We start from the raw sequence: 17,358 nt of genomic DNA, 5'->3' as shown, positions 1-17,358 counted from the left end.
GCGCGCAAGGTACCGGAGTGCGGAGGCGCATTCTGTTCTGATGGCGGCTGCATATGGCGCGGCTGAGCGCGGCCGTGCGGGTCCTATCTTGAAAGCGACTTGTGGTGGGCACTAATTTTAGACCGGCCGACGGCTGATAGCTTCGTGCGCGCTGCGTTCGCGCCGCTAATTGCTCGTTGAAGCGAAGCAGCACCTAGGGGAGTTCGCTCACTGCTGCCGCCACTCTTCCTCACGAAAGCATTTTAGGAGTGACTGTTCGGAGGCATCGAATGAGATGTATTCATGTTTTATTGTGCGCGCGTGGCACCGTGCTTGATAATATAGTTAGTAAACGAAATTTTACAACTGTATATGACCGATAAATACAATATCCTTACTTCATATATATCTCTGTCAACTTACAATCACAGTCGATACTTCGCCTTGCGGACGAAAGTGCGACTCTTTTCTTTTTTCCTGCTGTACTTCGCCTCAACAGTCTCGTTACGTCTTGCTTACGTATTTGCATTGCTGCAATTTCTTACTATTCAGTGACAATGCTGAACTTAATCCAGGAGTTACAGCGGTTCCACCGACAACCTCGTAAAAGAAAAACGTGGCTAATACCATCGCCACAAGTCAAAGTTAATGATGAACTATTTCCTCTCCAGATATGCATGTCCTTCTCGCGCCCTTTAATGCTGTCCAAAAACTTATTTCATAGGATATTGCTGATATGAAGAAATTTATTTACCTTCCAGTTTGATGCCATTGATTTAGCACACTCTGACAAGTGTAGCCATGAAACTGCCTCACTTAGAGAGTCAATCGCTAAACTTACTTCTAAGTCCAGGTATGTATGAAATTGTTCACGTCCGAACAATATGCTTTTTTCTACGGTGCCCTGTAAATAGCAGATGGAAATGCCGAATTGTTGCTGCATAGAAATACTCAGGCATTAATAGAGTATCTTACAAACAGTGGCGACGTATTGACATGTGTCATTGTGCTGGTAGACCGGAAGATGGCTGACCGCGTGCGCTTTAATGAAAATTACAAACCTAATCGTAATCCTAAAGATATAGGTAATAAAAACACCACGAAGCTCATAGGGTCTAGTTTTCAGAAAGTAAGAGATTTGTCGTTGAAACTAAGAGACGCAAGTGCCCCTTTTCGAGGTACTGGATTCAGAGTGACCTTGCACTGCTGTCTTGGCTGCGTTTATGACCTAGAAGAATGAGGGAAACTGGGGGGCCTGATTTTTATTTATTTATTTACAGCCGTACAAAGCAAACAGACAATGATGCCAGCGGAAGCCATAAGTGTAATCATTTGTTATGTTTAACTGAATTTTTGAAATCAGAAGGAAAATTAAAATGAAAGCGAGTGAAAATACGCTTTCCCGCAGATGGAAGCCGAAGCCACATCCCACTAATTCCGCCTGCGATGCTGCATTCCGCCGCTCGAAGCTACCGTGGCGACCATCCTCTTGCCACCTTTGTCGAGTATCTCACGGCATGTACAAGATTACCACTGCAAGTTTTAGGCAATACCACTCACGGTCCTGGCGCCAGATGGAGAAAGTCTTCTCCCCCTAAAGCCTAACAGGCAAATTTTGTTCATTATTTAACACCAATTACCTTAAGACAACGTAAAGATACTTGAGAGCTTTTTCGAGTGGCCGCAAAGCACAGAGTTTTCTCAGCGCACGAAGCTTGGCTTCATTTTTCTTTCGCAAAATGTGAGTAGGCAATTTTTTTTCATGAAATAATATCAAGTTATTCAGCTTTCTTTGAAAAATTAGCATATCCCCCGCATATGTTGAAATTGGTTACAAGCGATAGTTTCTTTGAAGTGTACTGACATGTCTTCACTTCTACTACTCTTCAGTATGGCTAAATGCTTCTCGCACAACGAACGATGTGGCGCCATTCTGCTTCCTTCACGTATTTCTCTACAGTCGGCTGCTGCCGTTGCAGACTTAATACTTGCATGTTCTTCCGCTTGTCTACTCGGGTACCTATCCGGCGGCCTATACGCCTTCCAGGGGACTGGCCAAGAATGTTTAAATATACAGTGCCACATACTGAGTTGCACATACCCAGTGTGCTCAAGTTACTAGATACCAGTAAAACACTCGGTGATGCACATAGCCAAAGACTGCTTTTGCTGTCTAATTTGTTTCTGCTCGTAGGGTATATATCTATCGATACGTGCGAAAATAAGATCTATAGTTGAATGCAGCGCCGTCACTGTGTATCCGTTTCTCTCTGCGTCCTCGTTCAGTCGCGCCTACGCCCTCAATCATGGATTCAAACCAAGTAGCCCGCCAACGTGTTTTAATCAAAGACCCAAGTTGTCCATTTGGTCAAATACCCAGCGACACATACTCAGTGACCCAAGTTGTATACTCGGCAAGGCAGCAATTGCCAGCACTCGACAGGCGGAAGGAAGGAACGAGGGATGTTTTTCCAGAAGATGTTCCCTTTAAAACAGACCTGACTCAGTTCCCATTCCTGAAGAACAGCAGTGAGAACGTCAGACAAAGCAGATGCGCTTACCGTGAGTGTGATTAGTCTTGATCATATTGGCAACGCCACCAGCAAAGAAAGTCCCGCACATGGTAACCATTAACTCGTAGCTGTTGGCACAGTGGAAACCAACAATGTCGCCGGTGCGCAATCCGAGCCTGCGGAGTCCAGCGGCGATCCGACGGCAACCGTCCAACAGTTCGCCGAAGGTGTACTGAGCGCCAGTCTGCATATCCACCTGGGACAGGTCGCGGTAGAGCTGTCAGCACAATAATACCTCCGCATTTTTACACTACAAAGCCACATTTGGCTGACCTTACGTAATCAATTTCAGGAAAACGCTGTGCGAGACAAAGGTGACGGCGCCCGGCCCACTCCTTCTTATAACCTCTGAATGTTTTCCCGGCATAGGCGCCGAGTTTTCGGTCCCCGAGGCATTATGCAGGAAGGTCCGAGTTGGCGAAACTCGGTTTCTTCCGAGCTATCGCGAACGCTCAAATAACTGATTCGACAATCAATCGGGAACACATGGCATACTTATATTTTAGTCGTATGGGGAATTCCTCTATGGGGAGTAATAGCCGACTTGGAAAGGCGTGTTCCCGTATGCCAGTTGCTTCATTCCACCAGACGGTTCAAGCAAACATAACAAAATGGATTGATTTCACGGAATTTTGTTATAACGTTAATTTTACAACAGAAGTGCGTGCAACAGTTTTGCGCATGTCGAAGAATATAATTTTTACTTCATCCGGCATATGGTATATAAGCACCACCAAGCTTCAATTAAAAGAACGGCATCTCTGGTGAAGCTTTTGCGAGTCATGCGAAGTGGGTGTTTTCCGTTTTCTTTTTTATAATATGGGAGCCTCACATGGTCCATCGGCGACCCCGCCGTCATCAGAAAGCAAAAAAGAAAGGCATCAGAAACTCGGCACACAAATTACATCATCTTATACGTAAAAAAAGCCGCAGTTTCGCCCGCAAGGCGAAGCATCGATTGCGATAGCAAATTAATGCACAGCAATACGAAGTAAGGATAGTAGTTTTAATGGCCTTAGAAGCTTGGAAACATTCGCGTACTGTAACCGAATTAACAAGTATGGCGTCAGCGCGCACGAGCATACATGAACACATCGCACTCGATTACCGCGAACACTCACTGTCAAAACGCTGGTCTCAGAAAGCGCGGCAAAAGCAGCGAGCAAAGTGATCATGGTGCTTTCTATCGCTTCAACACAAGAGTGGCGATAACACAGCTCGCACAAAGGTATGAGCTGTCTGCAGATAACTTTCAAGATACGGCTCGCGCGACCGCGCGCGGCCGTGTAAAGTGCACTCTTCTTGGCGGAGTCAAAGCCGCACGCGCCTGCCTTCGTGCTTGCCTCCACATATGGAGCGCGAGATTGAGCCGCGATCTTCAGCCTCCGTGCGTCCGGTCGCTAAATGCGCAGTTGCTGCCGGAGCATAACGCCGCCTCCTCCCTCCCTCCCACGGCCTTTCGCAAGACCGAAAACTACCCATTTCCTCTCCGCTTTCTTCGTTCACGCGTGCCAGATTGAGCCGCGATAGTCGGTCTCCCTCGCGTGTTTTAGAGCGCAGCTCTTTGGCGTCCGTTCCTGGGTTTCGCGTCGTCGTCGTCGTCGGCCTCGTAACCAGCTCCGCCCCCCTTTCATCCCCCCAGCGCTAGCAGCGACCGACTGATACCGCTGGATGCCGCTGACGCCGCTAGAGAGTCAAGATAACGTGACTGCATAGAACACCGTCGCCGCCATGCAGAAAGAGGAGGAAAGGGTCCCCCCCCCAGTTCTTGTGTGGCGGATAGGGTGCTCTTCAGTTGCCGACGCGCCGGTTATTAGTTGTCCCTGAAACCAACTCCGCAGCTGGGGTTGACTCACTATCGGCGTCAGCGGCATCAGTCAGTCGCTGCTATCTCTTCCCTCCTCCCTTTATCGTGTTGTCCGCTTGCTGCGCGCGCTTCTGCCCCCATCGTTTGCCGCTGGGTGTACACGCCGCCCCCCTCCCCCCTCTTCCTGCGAGTCTCCGGTTGTCAAAGCGCCGGCTCGAACTTAATTCCTTTCTTCGCTCCTCCCCCAATGCAACCCCTGTGCGGTGGCAATCAGAGAGCCAGATCGGTGGCGGCGGATCTGTATATGTGCACCGCCCGAGCCGAAATTGCCGCTGCCGTTCGCCCTGTGCGGTGGCAATCAGAGAGCCAGATCGGTGGCGGCTTGACATAAAGACAAACAGCAATTTCCTAACACTTATGCGGGAGAACATCCCGTTCCTCTCGCTCGTAACGCGTCCCACGGCTGTGACAACCTCGCGAGGCACTTGTATACATCTCGTCTTTGAGAATCAAGCATTGGTGTACCAAGTCGAACATATATCAGTCTATTTCTCCGACCACAAAGCTTCCTTCATGACTGTCAAGAACTGTTAGTGGAGTCTTTGTTAAAGGAATACGTGTGAAAAATAAAAAAAAATTCTGTGATAGCGCATACATGTGTTGCTCGATTTCTTTGCCTCAATCTATCGAAAAGGTGAAACAGCTTATTTGCTGCGCTCAAATTTCGCATTAGGAAGTAACGTAATCGTCGGTAATTTTTTTTACTCGAACATGCAGCATATGACGCGTGGCGACTGTGTTATCGCCTTTTGACTTTATACGGAACATCACGACGATGGCGACGCTAACGGCAAAAATGCGCTTGGTGTGCCCATATTATTGCCACGCAATATAAGAAAGTGGCCACTGTGCGGATACCACCCTCTCCCCCACTGCCACTTATACAGCCCCGTGGGCGAGCGCGCTAGCCACAACGCCGCTAAACCCTGCGCCACCTCTGCAACAGGCGAGAGCCACGATATCCTTCGAGAGAGAAATATAGAGAGATAGAAGGGAAGAAGGAAATACCTTCGAAGCTGTGCACGTGGTTGAGCTCTCCCTGGCGGATGATTCACTATATTGCGCACCATGTACATGAATGTTCTTTCGGCTCTAGGCTGCGGCACGTCCATGCTCGGCGTAACAAACTGCAATCTGGACACGTTCGACGCCACCGCCTCTCACCATTTCGCCAGACACCGGAATGGACTTGGCATTCGAGAACACGCCACGCACAGTGCACGATGCAAGGTACGCATCGACATACTACACCGATCCCAATGCCATGCTAATGTCAATCAACCCCGCAGATGCCGCCACAAATAACATCAAACGCGCTTCAGCTACCCGTCGGACGACGACTACGACATCGCCCCAGAGTATGGGGTGGAGTTTGCCCACACATCGATGAGGAAATGTGGTGTCGACACCATAGCGCCTCGGAAAAGTAGCGTCATTGCTTGGCAAAGTAGTGTCATCGTGATGAAAAAATGGCTGTGGCTTAGCTAAGGTTAAGCCCAGGATGCGAAGCATGCTAGCCTTTATTTTAGTTGTTGAACCACTGTTTAGCCTGGTGAACTGCTGTTGCTTGGCTATATTCGGTTCGGCTAGACGAAGAAACAACTCATGCAGGCGAGCGCACGAGCTGGGACCCGGCTATGTAGCTACGCGGCCGCAAGCGAGCGCACGAGTTGAGCCTCCGCTTTTGCAGCTGTTATGACGTCATATGGTAGCTACGCGGCCGCGCGCGGCGCAGCAAGGAAGAGCGTGGTTGTGCGGCTAGTATGCTTCGCATAAAAGTGTCGTTATCGAGAAAGAACACTCAACGCAATGTTCGTGAAACACTAATGAGAACTCCACAAATAGAACTCAGCTCAGAGTTCGCAATATGGCCGGTTTGTCGTCTTGCGTTGTTCAGACCTCATGAGCAGCGAAGTTACGATCGATAACATAACGCAGCAGCACCAAACTCGGCAACATTTTGACACAACACTGTACCGGCCTTCAACAACCATCCAACTTGAAAGGATGCAATCATTCGCAGGAATTCATGCAACTGGCTAGCTTCACTGTGCGATTTTGATTGCTTTTGTTTAATGTGTTATCAACTCTCCATAAATAAAGGTGTTTTCCTGTATTTAACATGTGTGCGTGTGTTTTGCAGGAGTTAGAAAGAGAGAAGCAAGAAGCAAGGAAAAGCCTGAATGTTTAGACCGAAGTATTTTCTAAGAATACTTACTGCTTTGTAACCAAAATAAATTCAATGCACTCAAGTAAGTTCACTGCGCAATTACCTTTTAAAGTGAAGGTTATTGCAGGTGCATGAAGGATACAAAGTCTGCAACACATTGAATGTTTATTGGTTTCCGTGAAGAAAAGAAAGGTAAATCAGAAGAAAAATAAAAAGCTTGAAATGATGCTTATCGTTCAATAAAACTTGCACGGAAAAAAATTAACGGTACTGTTTACTCCCAGTCAAAGGGTGAAATATGCTATTGCAGAAAATTCATTACGATAACCCGCTGTGGTGGTGTAGTGGCTTTGGCGTGGCGCTGCTATGTACGAGGAGGCGGGTTCAAACACCGGCCACAGCGGCCGCATTTCGATGGGCACGATATAGAAAAAATGACGAACCCTTCCCGTATACCGGAAAATGGGGATAAGCGAACCTTGTCCTGCGTGCACCTGACCTTCGTCACGGTTAAGTAACCGACAGGTAACGGTGCCGGATTGCTTCCGCCTCCCGCTCCCTCAGCTCGCGTGCGTCTCGTTGCTGTCAGATTGCCTGCACTCGGGCAGCTCTAACGGCTGGATCGGTGCGCCGACAGCGAGCCCTTTTACGGGCGAGTTCTCGCCGCCGGTCGTCGAACGCTGCCCGTTTCTCCGGGCAACGCACAACGCGTGGGCGGCCCATCCGTTTTCTGAGACTGAACGGAAACGAAGCCAGCACAGCACGCGCGAAATCATTTCCTGCCTTTTCCGTTCCACTTTGGTACGCCTCATAGCCGTAGAGTGGTTTTAGCACGTAACACCTCAAAATATAGTTTTAAAAGTTATTACGATATATAGTCTGCACGTTCTCTTTGTTAGCTTGATAAGTCGTGTCGTCTCGCAGCGGAAGTAACAGAACCTACCTTGAAATGAGATAATTCACTGGGAAAAATGCGCGTGAAAGCCGGAACCAACAGATTGCAACTAAATGGTCGCATGTATAGAGCTCGCGGACACGATAGTAGGGAAACTAGCCCTTAACAGCTTCACTGTATAAATTCACCGACGATTACAATACTCGCTAATGCAAAATTTGGGCGCAACTCTATATGTGTTTTCATTTCGCGATATATTGGCTGGCGCGGACAGTCTCGTGCGGCATATTGCAATGGGAGCGAAGTGTGGTGCGAGTGCCTCGCTTATCGGGAGATCGCGCGAGGCAGCGCACGGGTGACGCGTGGGCGCGATTCACAGCAGCCCCCGCAGAAAGACCACCGCTCATGCAGCGCTTTGCTTCCGTGTATGGTATCGGTGGCGTCATCGGTGAACAGAGGGCGCGCGCTACTCTGGCCCCATCTCGTAGCCATCGTCGCCGCAGAGCGCGTCTTGCCTGGCACTACGATTTTCTTCTCACGCTTTCGGTGTACGCTCCTCCTCCGCTTTCCTCCTCGCGCTCTCTTCGCTATCCCCGTCTTTCATCACCCGCTGCGCTGCGCGGTTGAGGTGTCCTCTACTGAGAGACCAGTTACTTCGCTGCACTTTACCCCAATTCTTCCACCTTCCCATCATCACAAGAATCTCCTTTCACCCGCTGCGCTGCGCGTTTGCTTAATCATCCTTCGCTGTGCTGGGTTATGTACTGGGTACGCCCAGTACACCGACGCCTACGGTCGTCGCAAGAACGGGCGCCTAAGAGCTGCAATCTAAAATGAACACAATTGCTCACATTTCATTTTTGTATAGCTATAAATGACCACCTCACTAAAGCGTTCTTGGCATGCTATCCAGCATGTACGTTGGGCGGACATATTTATTTAATAGACATCGACCAATTAAAGGTCGTATAAGTTAGATAGCGCATTTGTATCACATAAGCTGGATTTCACATAGCAAGGATTACTCATATGAAACTAGAGGATAATGCGCTTGCTTTGAACTTTGAAAACGCTGACATGGCATGTAGTTATTGCAGAATGCTGGACAGAATTCCCCATCGCCTAGCTCACATCAGCGCAATCTCTCAGCTCACATGTACCTTTACATTCTTTTGACACACTGGTAAATTTTATTCTGTGGACATACCCTGACGTTTGTGGAGAGAGTTATGTATGAGGTCGCCGCACAAAGACAGCAGGAGATGCAGCGTTTACATTTGTACTCGTGCGCAGCCTTCGAAAAGGGATGTAGAGATCGTAGTAGAGCGGAAGTGTAGGGAGGCAGCAGAAAATGGAGAGAGGCGACGCAGTGACGAAACGAGAGAATACCAGTCTTGCCATTATTCGCGCTTGACAGCTCGCATACATGGGAGGAGCGCGGAAAAGGGGAAAGCCGATGTCAGAAAGCATTCTTTGTCTGAGGTCCCTCCACTAAAGGGAAGCTACCACTAGACACGGCCAAAGTCGCACAAAGCTGCATAAATGTGAATTGAAGATATGTTAAGATACACTAAACTACGCTTGTGCCAATTTCTGACAATAAACGCCGGTAAAAATTGTTCAGCAGACAATTGGCGCTGGACGTGCCGTCGCAAAGGCTCATTAAAGCACCGCAGTATGAAGACAACACAACCCAAGCGGCCGCCCGCAATTCAAAACTTCTGTGCCCATCGCGGTAGCTTAGTGTCTATGGCGTTGCTCGGGGTTACGGCTTCGATCCTAACAAGCGGCGGCTGCATTTGAAATTAAATGAAAAACCACTGGTGTACTTGGATTTAGATGCACATTACAGAACCGCAGGTGGTAAAAATAATGAGCAGTCCAGCAGTACTGCGTGCCTCATAGACGGACTGCTGGTTTGGCATGTAGAGCCCTATAATTCAGTTAAAGTATAACGCTTGTGCCACTATCCGATATACCGTGTGAGGCAGTGACACTGCAAACCTCCTCGGGAGCTATCAACAGTGGCGCACAACAAGGACTCAAGCAAGCACGTCTCTTTGGTTAATTTGTGTAATATATACGCGGACAAACGGCAGTGGTGCATGCCAAGTTAAGTTTAACATAAACTCACCGCACTCATATTGCATTAAACGCTCAAGAACTTAATAATGTGCCGACATTATCGCCGCCAATCATCAATCAATGCAAACAGCAAAGAAAACTTCGCTTACATCGACTTCCACAGTGAGTGGTATCCTCATGATTTTTGTGGCCAGAGAAGACATGAGAAAAAAAAAACGCTTTTTCTTGCAAAATTTTTTTTCAGCTCTTTGTCAGCAAGTGAAGTGCATTTCCGATTGAACGGTGGGCTTTGTGCTTTCGTCTTATTTATTTTCTCCATCGCTTCTGATCACAGTACAATGACATCGTTCAATCGGTGTCAAAAGTTTGCGAGGCGCCGGTTCTCACATTGTTGACACCTTTGTACCCACTAGTATTCTTTTGTTGTGGTTGTCTGGTTCTTTTGTTTGTATAGTGACATGAGCTACACCCGATTGCCTGCTGTAAGAATAGAACAGCGCTTCCCTGCGCCGACGGATTCCCCGTACCCCGAGACTGTCTTCAAGTTTACTACTTTGGTTGACCTTGTCGGGAGGGACATCTAGCCTGTGGGAAGCTGGAAGAGCGGACCGAGGCAGAACAACTTGGAGGAGCTGGTGTGCAAGCTTCTTATAAGGGCCACTCTGACGAGATCTTCAGATGTTAAAGCAAGTGCTCTTATTTTTATAACTGGAACTTGGAGAATAAACGACAGTATATATATCAAACGGCAGCGCCTTCCTGCACGATCGTCAACATCACAACAACTAAGTACTACAACACACATGCGCCTGAATTCTTGTGATGCCTGGGAACGAAGCCTGGCAATCGGATTTCTCACGTGTATTGGTATGTCACGTGTATTGGTATTGTCATCATTGCAACTAGCGTTATGTTGTAAGAATTAATTGGATGAAGACACAAAGTTGTCGATAAATCAGATGTCTCGCGAAACCTACGCTCTATAAATAAACTTTTCACTTCGACTGCACCAAGTCACTCGGTTCTTGAGCCCTATTTTAAAAATATTTTTTTTTTCAGTCTTCGTCAGGTACTTTTCATGCTTTATATTATATTGCAATGCATTTATGAACGCTTTCGGTGATAATTTTGCCCTATATTACGTTACTTAAATGCTTGCACACTGACTGCGGGAACTGAAAGCTATGTTAGGTCCCCAAATCAAGGTGAGGCACGGCATTAGAAAAACTAAATTCCGATTTTAGCCATGAATCATTATAATTGATGGGGAGAAGCTTAGTCGAAACAGGGTCTGAAATATTCACTTGATGCTGAAGTATTTGACCACTAGTCTGTGCCATTTGATCACTGCCTTCTCCTGTTTGGAGTTCTTTGAGTGATCTGTAGGGATTTGGGGATACTTCACGCATTTAGTGCTGGCAGCCTTATCCGAGAATGCGCACTGCCACGCCAAGAACTGCATACTTTCGCGTCGTTTCAACGTCGGCGAATCCTAACAAAATTCAGCCGTGCGTCGTGTTCTCGCTAACGTAGAAAAACGGGAGGGGGGCATATATAATGCGATAAATGTGTTAAATATACGAAGTGCCCATACGTTCCATAATGTGAACATTCCCCAGTTGAAAAACACAACAGGAAATTTCAGTCTGTCGTATTTTGGGACGTTGTTGCTGTAGTTGTGTTGCCTGTAGTTCTGTTGTCTGTAGTGTGACGTCCTGTAGTAGAAAGTTCTGTAGTTCTTCATCAATATTTAATTAAAAATTGACAGAGACCTCCTTAAGGCTATATAAATTTGTTAGTACAATAAAGAAAAAAAATAAAACAATTAAAAAGAAACGTCTCCATCGAGGATTCAAACTTGCAACCTCACGATTCCGAGCCCGGCATCTTACCACTGCACCTCTCCTTTTTTTTCTTCTTTTGCCCTGCGACTGCTTTTTATTTCCTTTTTTTACATAGCAGGTACCATGCACGGAAGCGTTCTTTCTTTACAGCTTTTCTAACACACACACACACATACACAGAGAATTGCACATCTATATGAGTATTCATATTTGCTGCAGGCGCTTCTCCCACACCTGCCATCGCTTGCTAAACTCATCTTCGCCACCCAGTAGCGAACTTGTATACGCAAAAGCATCACAAAAGTGCGTCCACGCAGGTTTTGCGTTTTCTAGAGCTAGGATGTAATCAGTTCGGGATCTCCAAATTGCATACAAAGCTAGCACTAACAGGGTTTCAACACTGTTGTTATTTTTGTCATCTTCCAGTGTCAGATATTTTACTGCACCACTCCTCACATGTCTTTCGAGTGTACAGTTTTGCCATGTCAATAGTACGACGCGCTGATGTTTACATTTGCATTTTAAGAGCCAAGATCCGCTATCACTCCACCGCGTCCACTGCCGCATCTCTAGAAGAGAAAAAGTGTTGTTACCATCGACAGGTACTATCGGCGTCAAATGAAAGTTGAACAGCGGAGCGCGTGGCCCAAGCACAAGTTAAGATATAGTGCGCGCCGTCCAGTCATCACCGTTGACAGGCGCGCACATCCGATTTGGCCGCACTGCGCGATCCCCCTCTAGTGACATAATTTCGTTTCTGTCCTGGTTCTTACGTTTGAAAGGGAGGATATAAAAAATAAAAACAAAGCTAAAATATTGCAGTTTACGGCGAGTCTTGTCGCACAGATCGCCGAAGCCACAAGTGCTGTCAGAGCGTTGCGCGTGGTGCAGTTTGCACCGTCATCGCAAGGTAGATTCGCCCGCGCGGCGCGGGCAATGACGGTGCAAACTGCACCACGCGCACCGCGCTATTCGCGCCGACAGCACTTGTGGCTTCGGCGATCTGTGCAACAAGACTCGCCGTAAACTGCAATATTTTAGCTTCGTTTTTATTTTTTATATCCTCCCTTTCAAATGTAAGAACCAGGACAGAAGGGAAGTTATCTCACTAGAGGGGGATCGCGCAGTGCGGCCAAATCGGATGTGCGCGCCTGTCAACGGTGATGACTGGACGGCGCGCACTATATCTTAACTTGTGCTTGGGCCAGGCGCTCCGCTGTTCAACTTTCATTTGACGCCGATAGTACATCGTGAAGTGCTAGAACATCAATAGTGATGTACGATATCCATATTAAATAAGAAATTCAGAAATAGGCAACGGTGACTGTTGGGGTTGTTACTGCTAATTTCGACAGTTGTCTCTCGTTCTTTACACCTTTGAGCGCGCACATAATTCGTGTGTACAATGCAAAATAGCTACATAAACATTCGTGGATGAGTGTTCTTTCTGACAGCATACTGGTTTCTCACCGCAGCGCTGTACCAGAATAATGAGACCAGAGCGAAACGGCTTTTCACGCAACTTTGAGGAACAACCCGAGACTTCCTTTTCGCTTCGCAAAAGCTTATGCAATATTTCTGGGAAATTAACTAATGTGTCAGTGTAACGGCACGTGTAAGTCCACAGGCCTGTGTGCCACATCTTACCAAATAAAGTAAAACGGATACGCAGCCATTCCCGCACATGATGAGGCCAGTATGCCGTTGCTGGTGCCTCGTCGTAAGGCACAATTATAACAATTGGCCACGTCGATTTTAATACCGGTGTCGGTGCTATCATCATTGCCGGCTTCAGAGAAGCACGATTGAATACCGTGCAAGAAAGGAGTACAATGTACACCACCAATGCGAAAGTGACATACAATTTTAAAGCGTCGCGACGGAACGCGCTTCTGTCGAGGCGTCAGAACTTATGTCGCTGCGACAAAAAGTAGCCCATTTCTGTGTAGTCCCGACAGAGAGTTCCTGTTGCGACGTCAGAAACGCTGTTGCGATAAAAAGTTGTTGTTGCGACTTCATACACTCTCCTGGTCGCGACAGAACGTTTCTGTTGAGGCTACAGAACTCTTGGTCGTCGCGACCGAGTGTTTCTGTTGCGACGTCAGAATTGCTGTCGTAACGTCAGAATCGCTGTCACGATAGAAAGCTGTTGTGACTACAGAACTCTTGTTGTCGTGACCGAAAGTTTCTGTTGCAACTTCAGAACTCGTCGTCGTCGTGACAGAATCTTTCTATTGCGACGACAGAATTTCTGTCGTAACGTCAGAATTGCTGTCACGATAGAAAGCTGTTGTAACGACTTCAGAACTCTTGTTGACGCGACAGAACGTTTCTGTTGCGACTTCAGAACTCTTGGTCTTCGCGACAGAATGTTTCTGTTGCGACATCCGAATAAGTGTCGTAACGTCAGAAATGTCTGTCGCGACTGCAGAAACATCAGGAACTTCTGTCGTACAACAGAAATTTCTGTACTCGCGACAGAAATTTCTGTAGTTGCGACAAGATTTCCTGTTGTCTTCTTCAACTGGGTCAGACTCCAAAGTGTTACGTAAGTTTCAGATGAATAGTGTAATTTTCAGGGAATTTGTATAGGCGAGGCACTAATATTTTCCAAATGTTTTCAGCGACTGAAGCTACATCAGAATAGCGCAATATTTTGTTTCGATGCTCTGAGAGCAAGAATAAGAGCGAATGAGTTGGCAACGCTTACTACACATTCGAAAGAAGTAGGTAAAATCTGCTCCTCACTTACCAGAGCAGTCCGGTCTTCGTGTTCTCGCCAGACATCGGTGAAAAAAGATTCAAAATTGGCATCAGGGATCACTGCGTCCTTGACACACGACTTCACAACGCCGTCTTCAATGATCACCGATACCCTGGGGGTTAAGTGTTCATCGTCGGATGGAGTTGACGCCTGTGGTGAGGAAGCTTGCAATGACATTTTTTTTTCTGTCTGTTGCAAGGCCGAATCTCTTCCTTTCGCAGTTTTGTTTGGAAAACAATCAGAGAACAGGACTAGACAATTGTGCGCAACTAGACGCGTCTAGCTACAAGTTGCGAAAGCGTGGGCTTCTAATAAGTGGAACGGGCGGTGAACGCATAGATAAGTGACACGCCAGACGCAGCAACTTACATGCACTTGCTTACTGCCCACTGAAGAACCTCGTTGCTAAAAGGCAATGAACCTGCCGCAGCTGTACAGCTGGAAACGCGCACTAAAATGCTCACCCATTTCCCTCAGCCACGTATCCGAAATATTACCAGCTGCTGCTGCTCACGTACGTATTTTGTTGACCTTCAAAAATTCAAAAGGAAAAATTTCATGCACAGTCTCACTAGGAGAGCAAAGTATGTACGCTGATAAAGTGCACCAAACAAGAGCAAAAAGCTTTCTAACTCATACTACCATACCTGAGCTGCTCTTCAGCCGTCGTTTTCCCTCACAATGCGTGTAGCCTACGCCAGCAATATCACAGGCACATGTGTGGTTTAGGCCAACAGAAAAATGACAGCTTGCTCTAATCATGGCGTGTTTCAAATGCAGACACAACAGTGCCTAACATATACATGTCATTTTCAAGTGTCAGCGCATATCACTTAGCACAACTTCCCATCTGTAGAGGAAATAACTTCGCACTCAATATTTGGAACGGGAGGGTTATCATGCGTAATTGCATTTTAGTTTGTTCACTACAATTGTTCACTACATGTTGACTACATTGTGCAAGGACTTTCCATGACAATTGCGGCAGAGCTCATCTCACTATGACTATCGACGGTAATGCAAAAAGCAATCGAGCATTCCAGCGACAGGCCATATTCCTGAAGCCACGTTCACTTCAGTGTACAAGGTAGATTGTGAGAAAAAGAGAGCCTCTTTATTAGAAAAAACAGAGAATTATGCCGGTGCATATACAATTGCTGGCATGCTACTCTGTATAGGGAAGGGGAATGGAGTTAAAAGATTCGAGAGGAGAGTAGAAGAAAAAGGGAATAAAAATAATTATCAAATGTGTAAGTGGACCTGATACTAATATTTACAGGTGACATGGCGCGTAAACTTAGGCTTGCTTATATGAAATGTTCAATCTTTGAAGCTTTCGTATTAGGCCGGTTTCTGACATGTATTTGAACAATAAATCTAAAACCCGCCGCTGTTTTGAATGGCCAGGCATTGGACCTAAGATGCTGGGTAATGTTAACGGATCGTGGCAAATCATGTCCATTTGTTCCTCTAAAAATTATCTCTCGCCGCGATACGCGGGCCATTCTAATAATATGTGCTCCATTGTCTCTAAATTGCCACAGTTAACACAGTAGGGGTTTGTGGTGAGCCCTATGCGGTACAGATAATTGTTCGCGTATGCCACGTTCAGTCGTAGACAATGGTACAATGTCTCTAAGTGTCGAGGAAGTGGTCGTTGAATTTTGAGTCTCATTCCTGGGTCAATATAACGCAGGAAGTTATCTTAGTGAAGCGGCAGATTCCACATGTGGTCGTTTTCTTTAAAAAATTAAATTATGGGGTTTTACGAGCCAAAACTACTTTCTGATTATGAGGCACGCCGTAGTGGAGGACTCCGGAAATTTCAACCACCTGGGGTTCTTTAACGTGCACCTAAATCTAAGTACACGGGTGTTTTCGCATTTCGCCGCCATCGAAATGCGGCCGCCGTGGCCGGGATTCGTCGTTTTCTTAACAGGCATATTTTTGCCTTGTTTAAAGCGTCGGCTTTTGTAAAAAAAATGTTCTTTTGAAATTGCGGTATTGGAGTAGCTTTCAGGCAGCTTCATGCGCTTTTTCATTTCCGGAAATGCCGGCATAGCCAGGTATCCACTAGAACTTGATGCAATGCCCAGCAATCTTAGCCTTGTGGTTAAGATAAGCAATGTCAAATGCTGCAGGTTGGTTATTACAACGCTTGTGCCTGTTGCACATAATTGTAGGGTTGCTTTTCAATCTGTGAAAATCACCCATATCCTGGTGGCTGCTGTCGAAGTACATACACCAGGGCCTCATAAATACCATATAACTCTACTGAAGTAGATGATGTCGCTAGCTCGAGACGAAACGAGAATCGTTGCCGTATACAGGGAACAAAAAGTCCGCACGATGAGCGATGTGGAGTTGTAGAGCCATCTGTGATAATGTGCGTTGCGGCTGCGTATTCCTTGTGCATATATTCGAAAGTTATCTGATAAGTCCCTGGTTGAGACAGTTTCATTTCGCACTGATTCCAGGGATATATGGTGCGATTTCCTGTGGGGACAGTGACCATGGTGAAATGTTTTGTGGCATAATTTGTGACGCCTGAGCACGAATCGAAATAGATATGCTTCTGACGGCCTGTCCAAAGCTAGATGTAGCACGGTTTCTAGACATATCCTTTAAAAAGTGGGTCTTCGTATGAAAGACGTGTCGGAGGTGAATTCGAAGTGTCTCCAGCGAAGATAGAACTTCAAGAGGCAGGCATCCAGCTTCTGCTACAGTTCCTGAGCGGGACGACCCTTTCGGAAGGCCAAGACATACGCGAAGGCAGTCGTTCAGTGCTCCAAGTTTTCTCTAGCTTGCATGGGAGATATTTTGTGCAGGATCAGGAGGTAATACCGTAGTGTTTCGTCGACGTAGGCCTTATGGAGGAGCACTATTGATCGACAGTGGCTGCCCCAATGTGATCCGGCTAAAAATCTGAAAAAGTGCGAAGCGGAGAAAATCTTCTCATTCAGTTTTTTCACTTGAGGCGACCATGTGAGGTTCCTATCGATCGTCATTCCAAGAAACCTTTGTAGGGTTGACTTATGGAAGGGCACGACCACCCAGCACTAGTGGGTATTTTTCCATACACCTCCGCGTGAAAGCAGTAGCAACGCTTTTGTCGCGGGACAATTTCAGACCCCCTTGGATTTAGGTAGGCCGATATATTTGCCAGCGTTCTCTGGAGCCG

The 17,358-nt window shown here is 46.8% G+C and overlaps 1 protein-coding gene across 1 annotated transcript in view; it reads right to left on the bottom strand.

Moving 5' to 3' along the window:
- LOC142571121 (uncharacterized) overlaps positions 1-14,621 on the bottom strand; it is a 136,953-nt gene extending 122,332 nt beyond the window's left edge. Inside the window, exons 1-2 of the mRNA XM_075679708.1 lie at positions 14,166-14,621; positions 2,541-2,748 (exon numbers count right to left, since the gene is read on the bottom strand). Coding sequence (XP_075535823.1) covers positions 2,541-2,748; positions 14,166-14,354 — 397 coding nt within the window. The 5' untranslated portion in view covers positions 14,355-14,621. The remainder of the gene's footprint in view (positions 1-2,540; positions 2,749-14,165) is intronic.
- Between the last annotated feature and the right edge of the window lie 2,737 nt (positions 14,622-17,358).

Source organism: Dermacentor variabilis, chromosome 1, assembly GCF_050947875.1.
Source record: "Dermacentor variabilis isolate Ectoservices chromosome 1, ASM5094787v1, whole genome shotgun sequence".
Classification (NCBI taxonomy): Eukaryota; Metazoa; Arthropoda; class Arachnida; order Ixodida; family Ixodidae; genus Dermacentor; species Dermacentor variabilis.
Note: the sequence above shows the minus strand (reverse complement) of the source record. Positions and strands in the feature narration are given on the sequence as shown.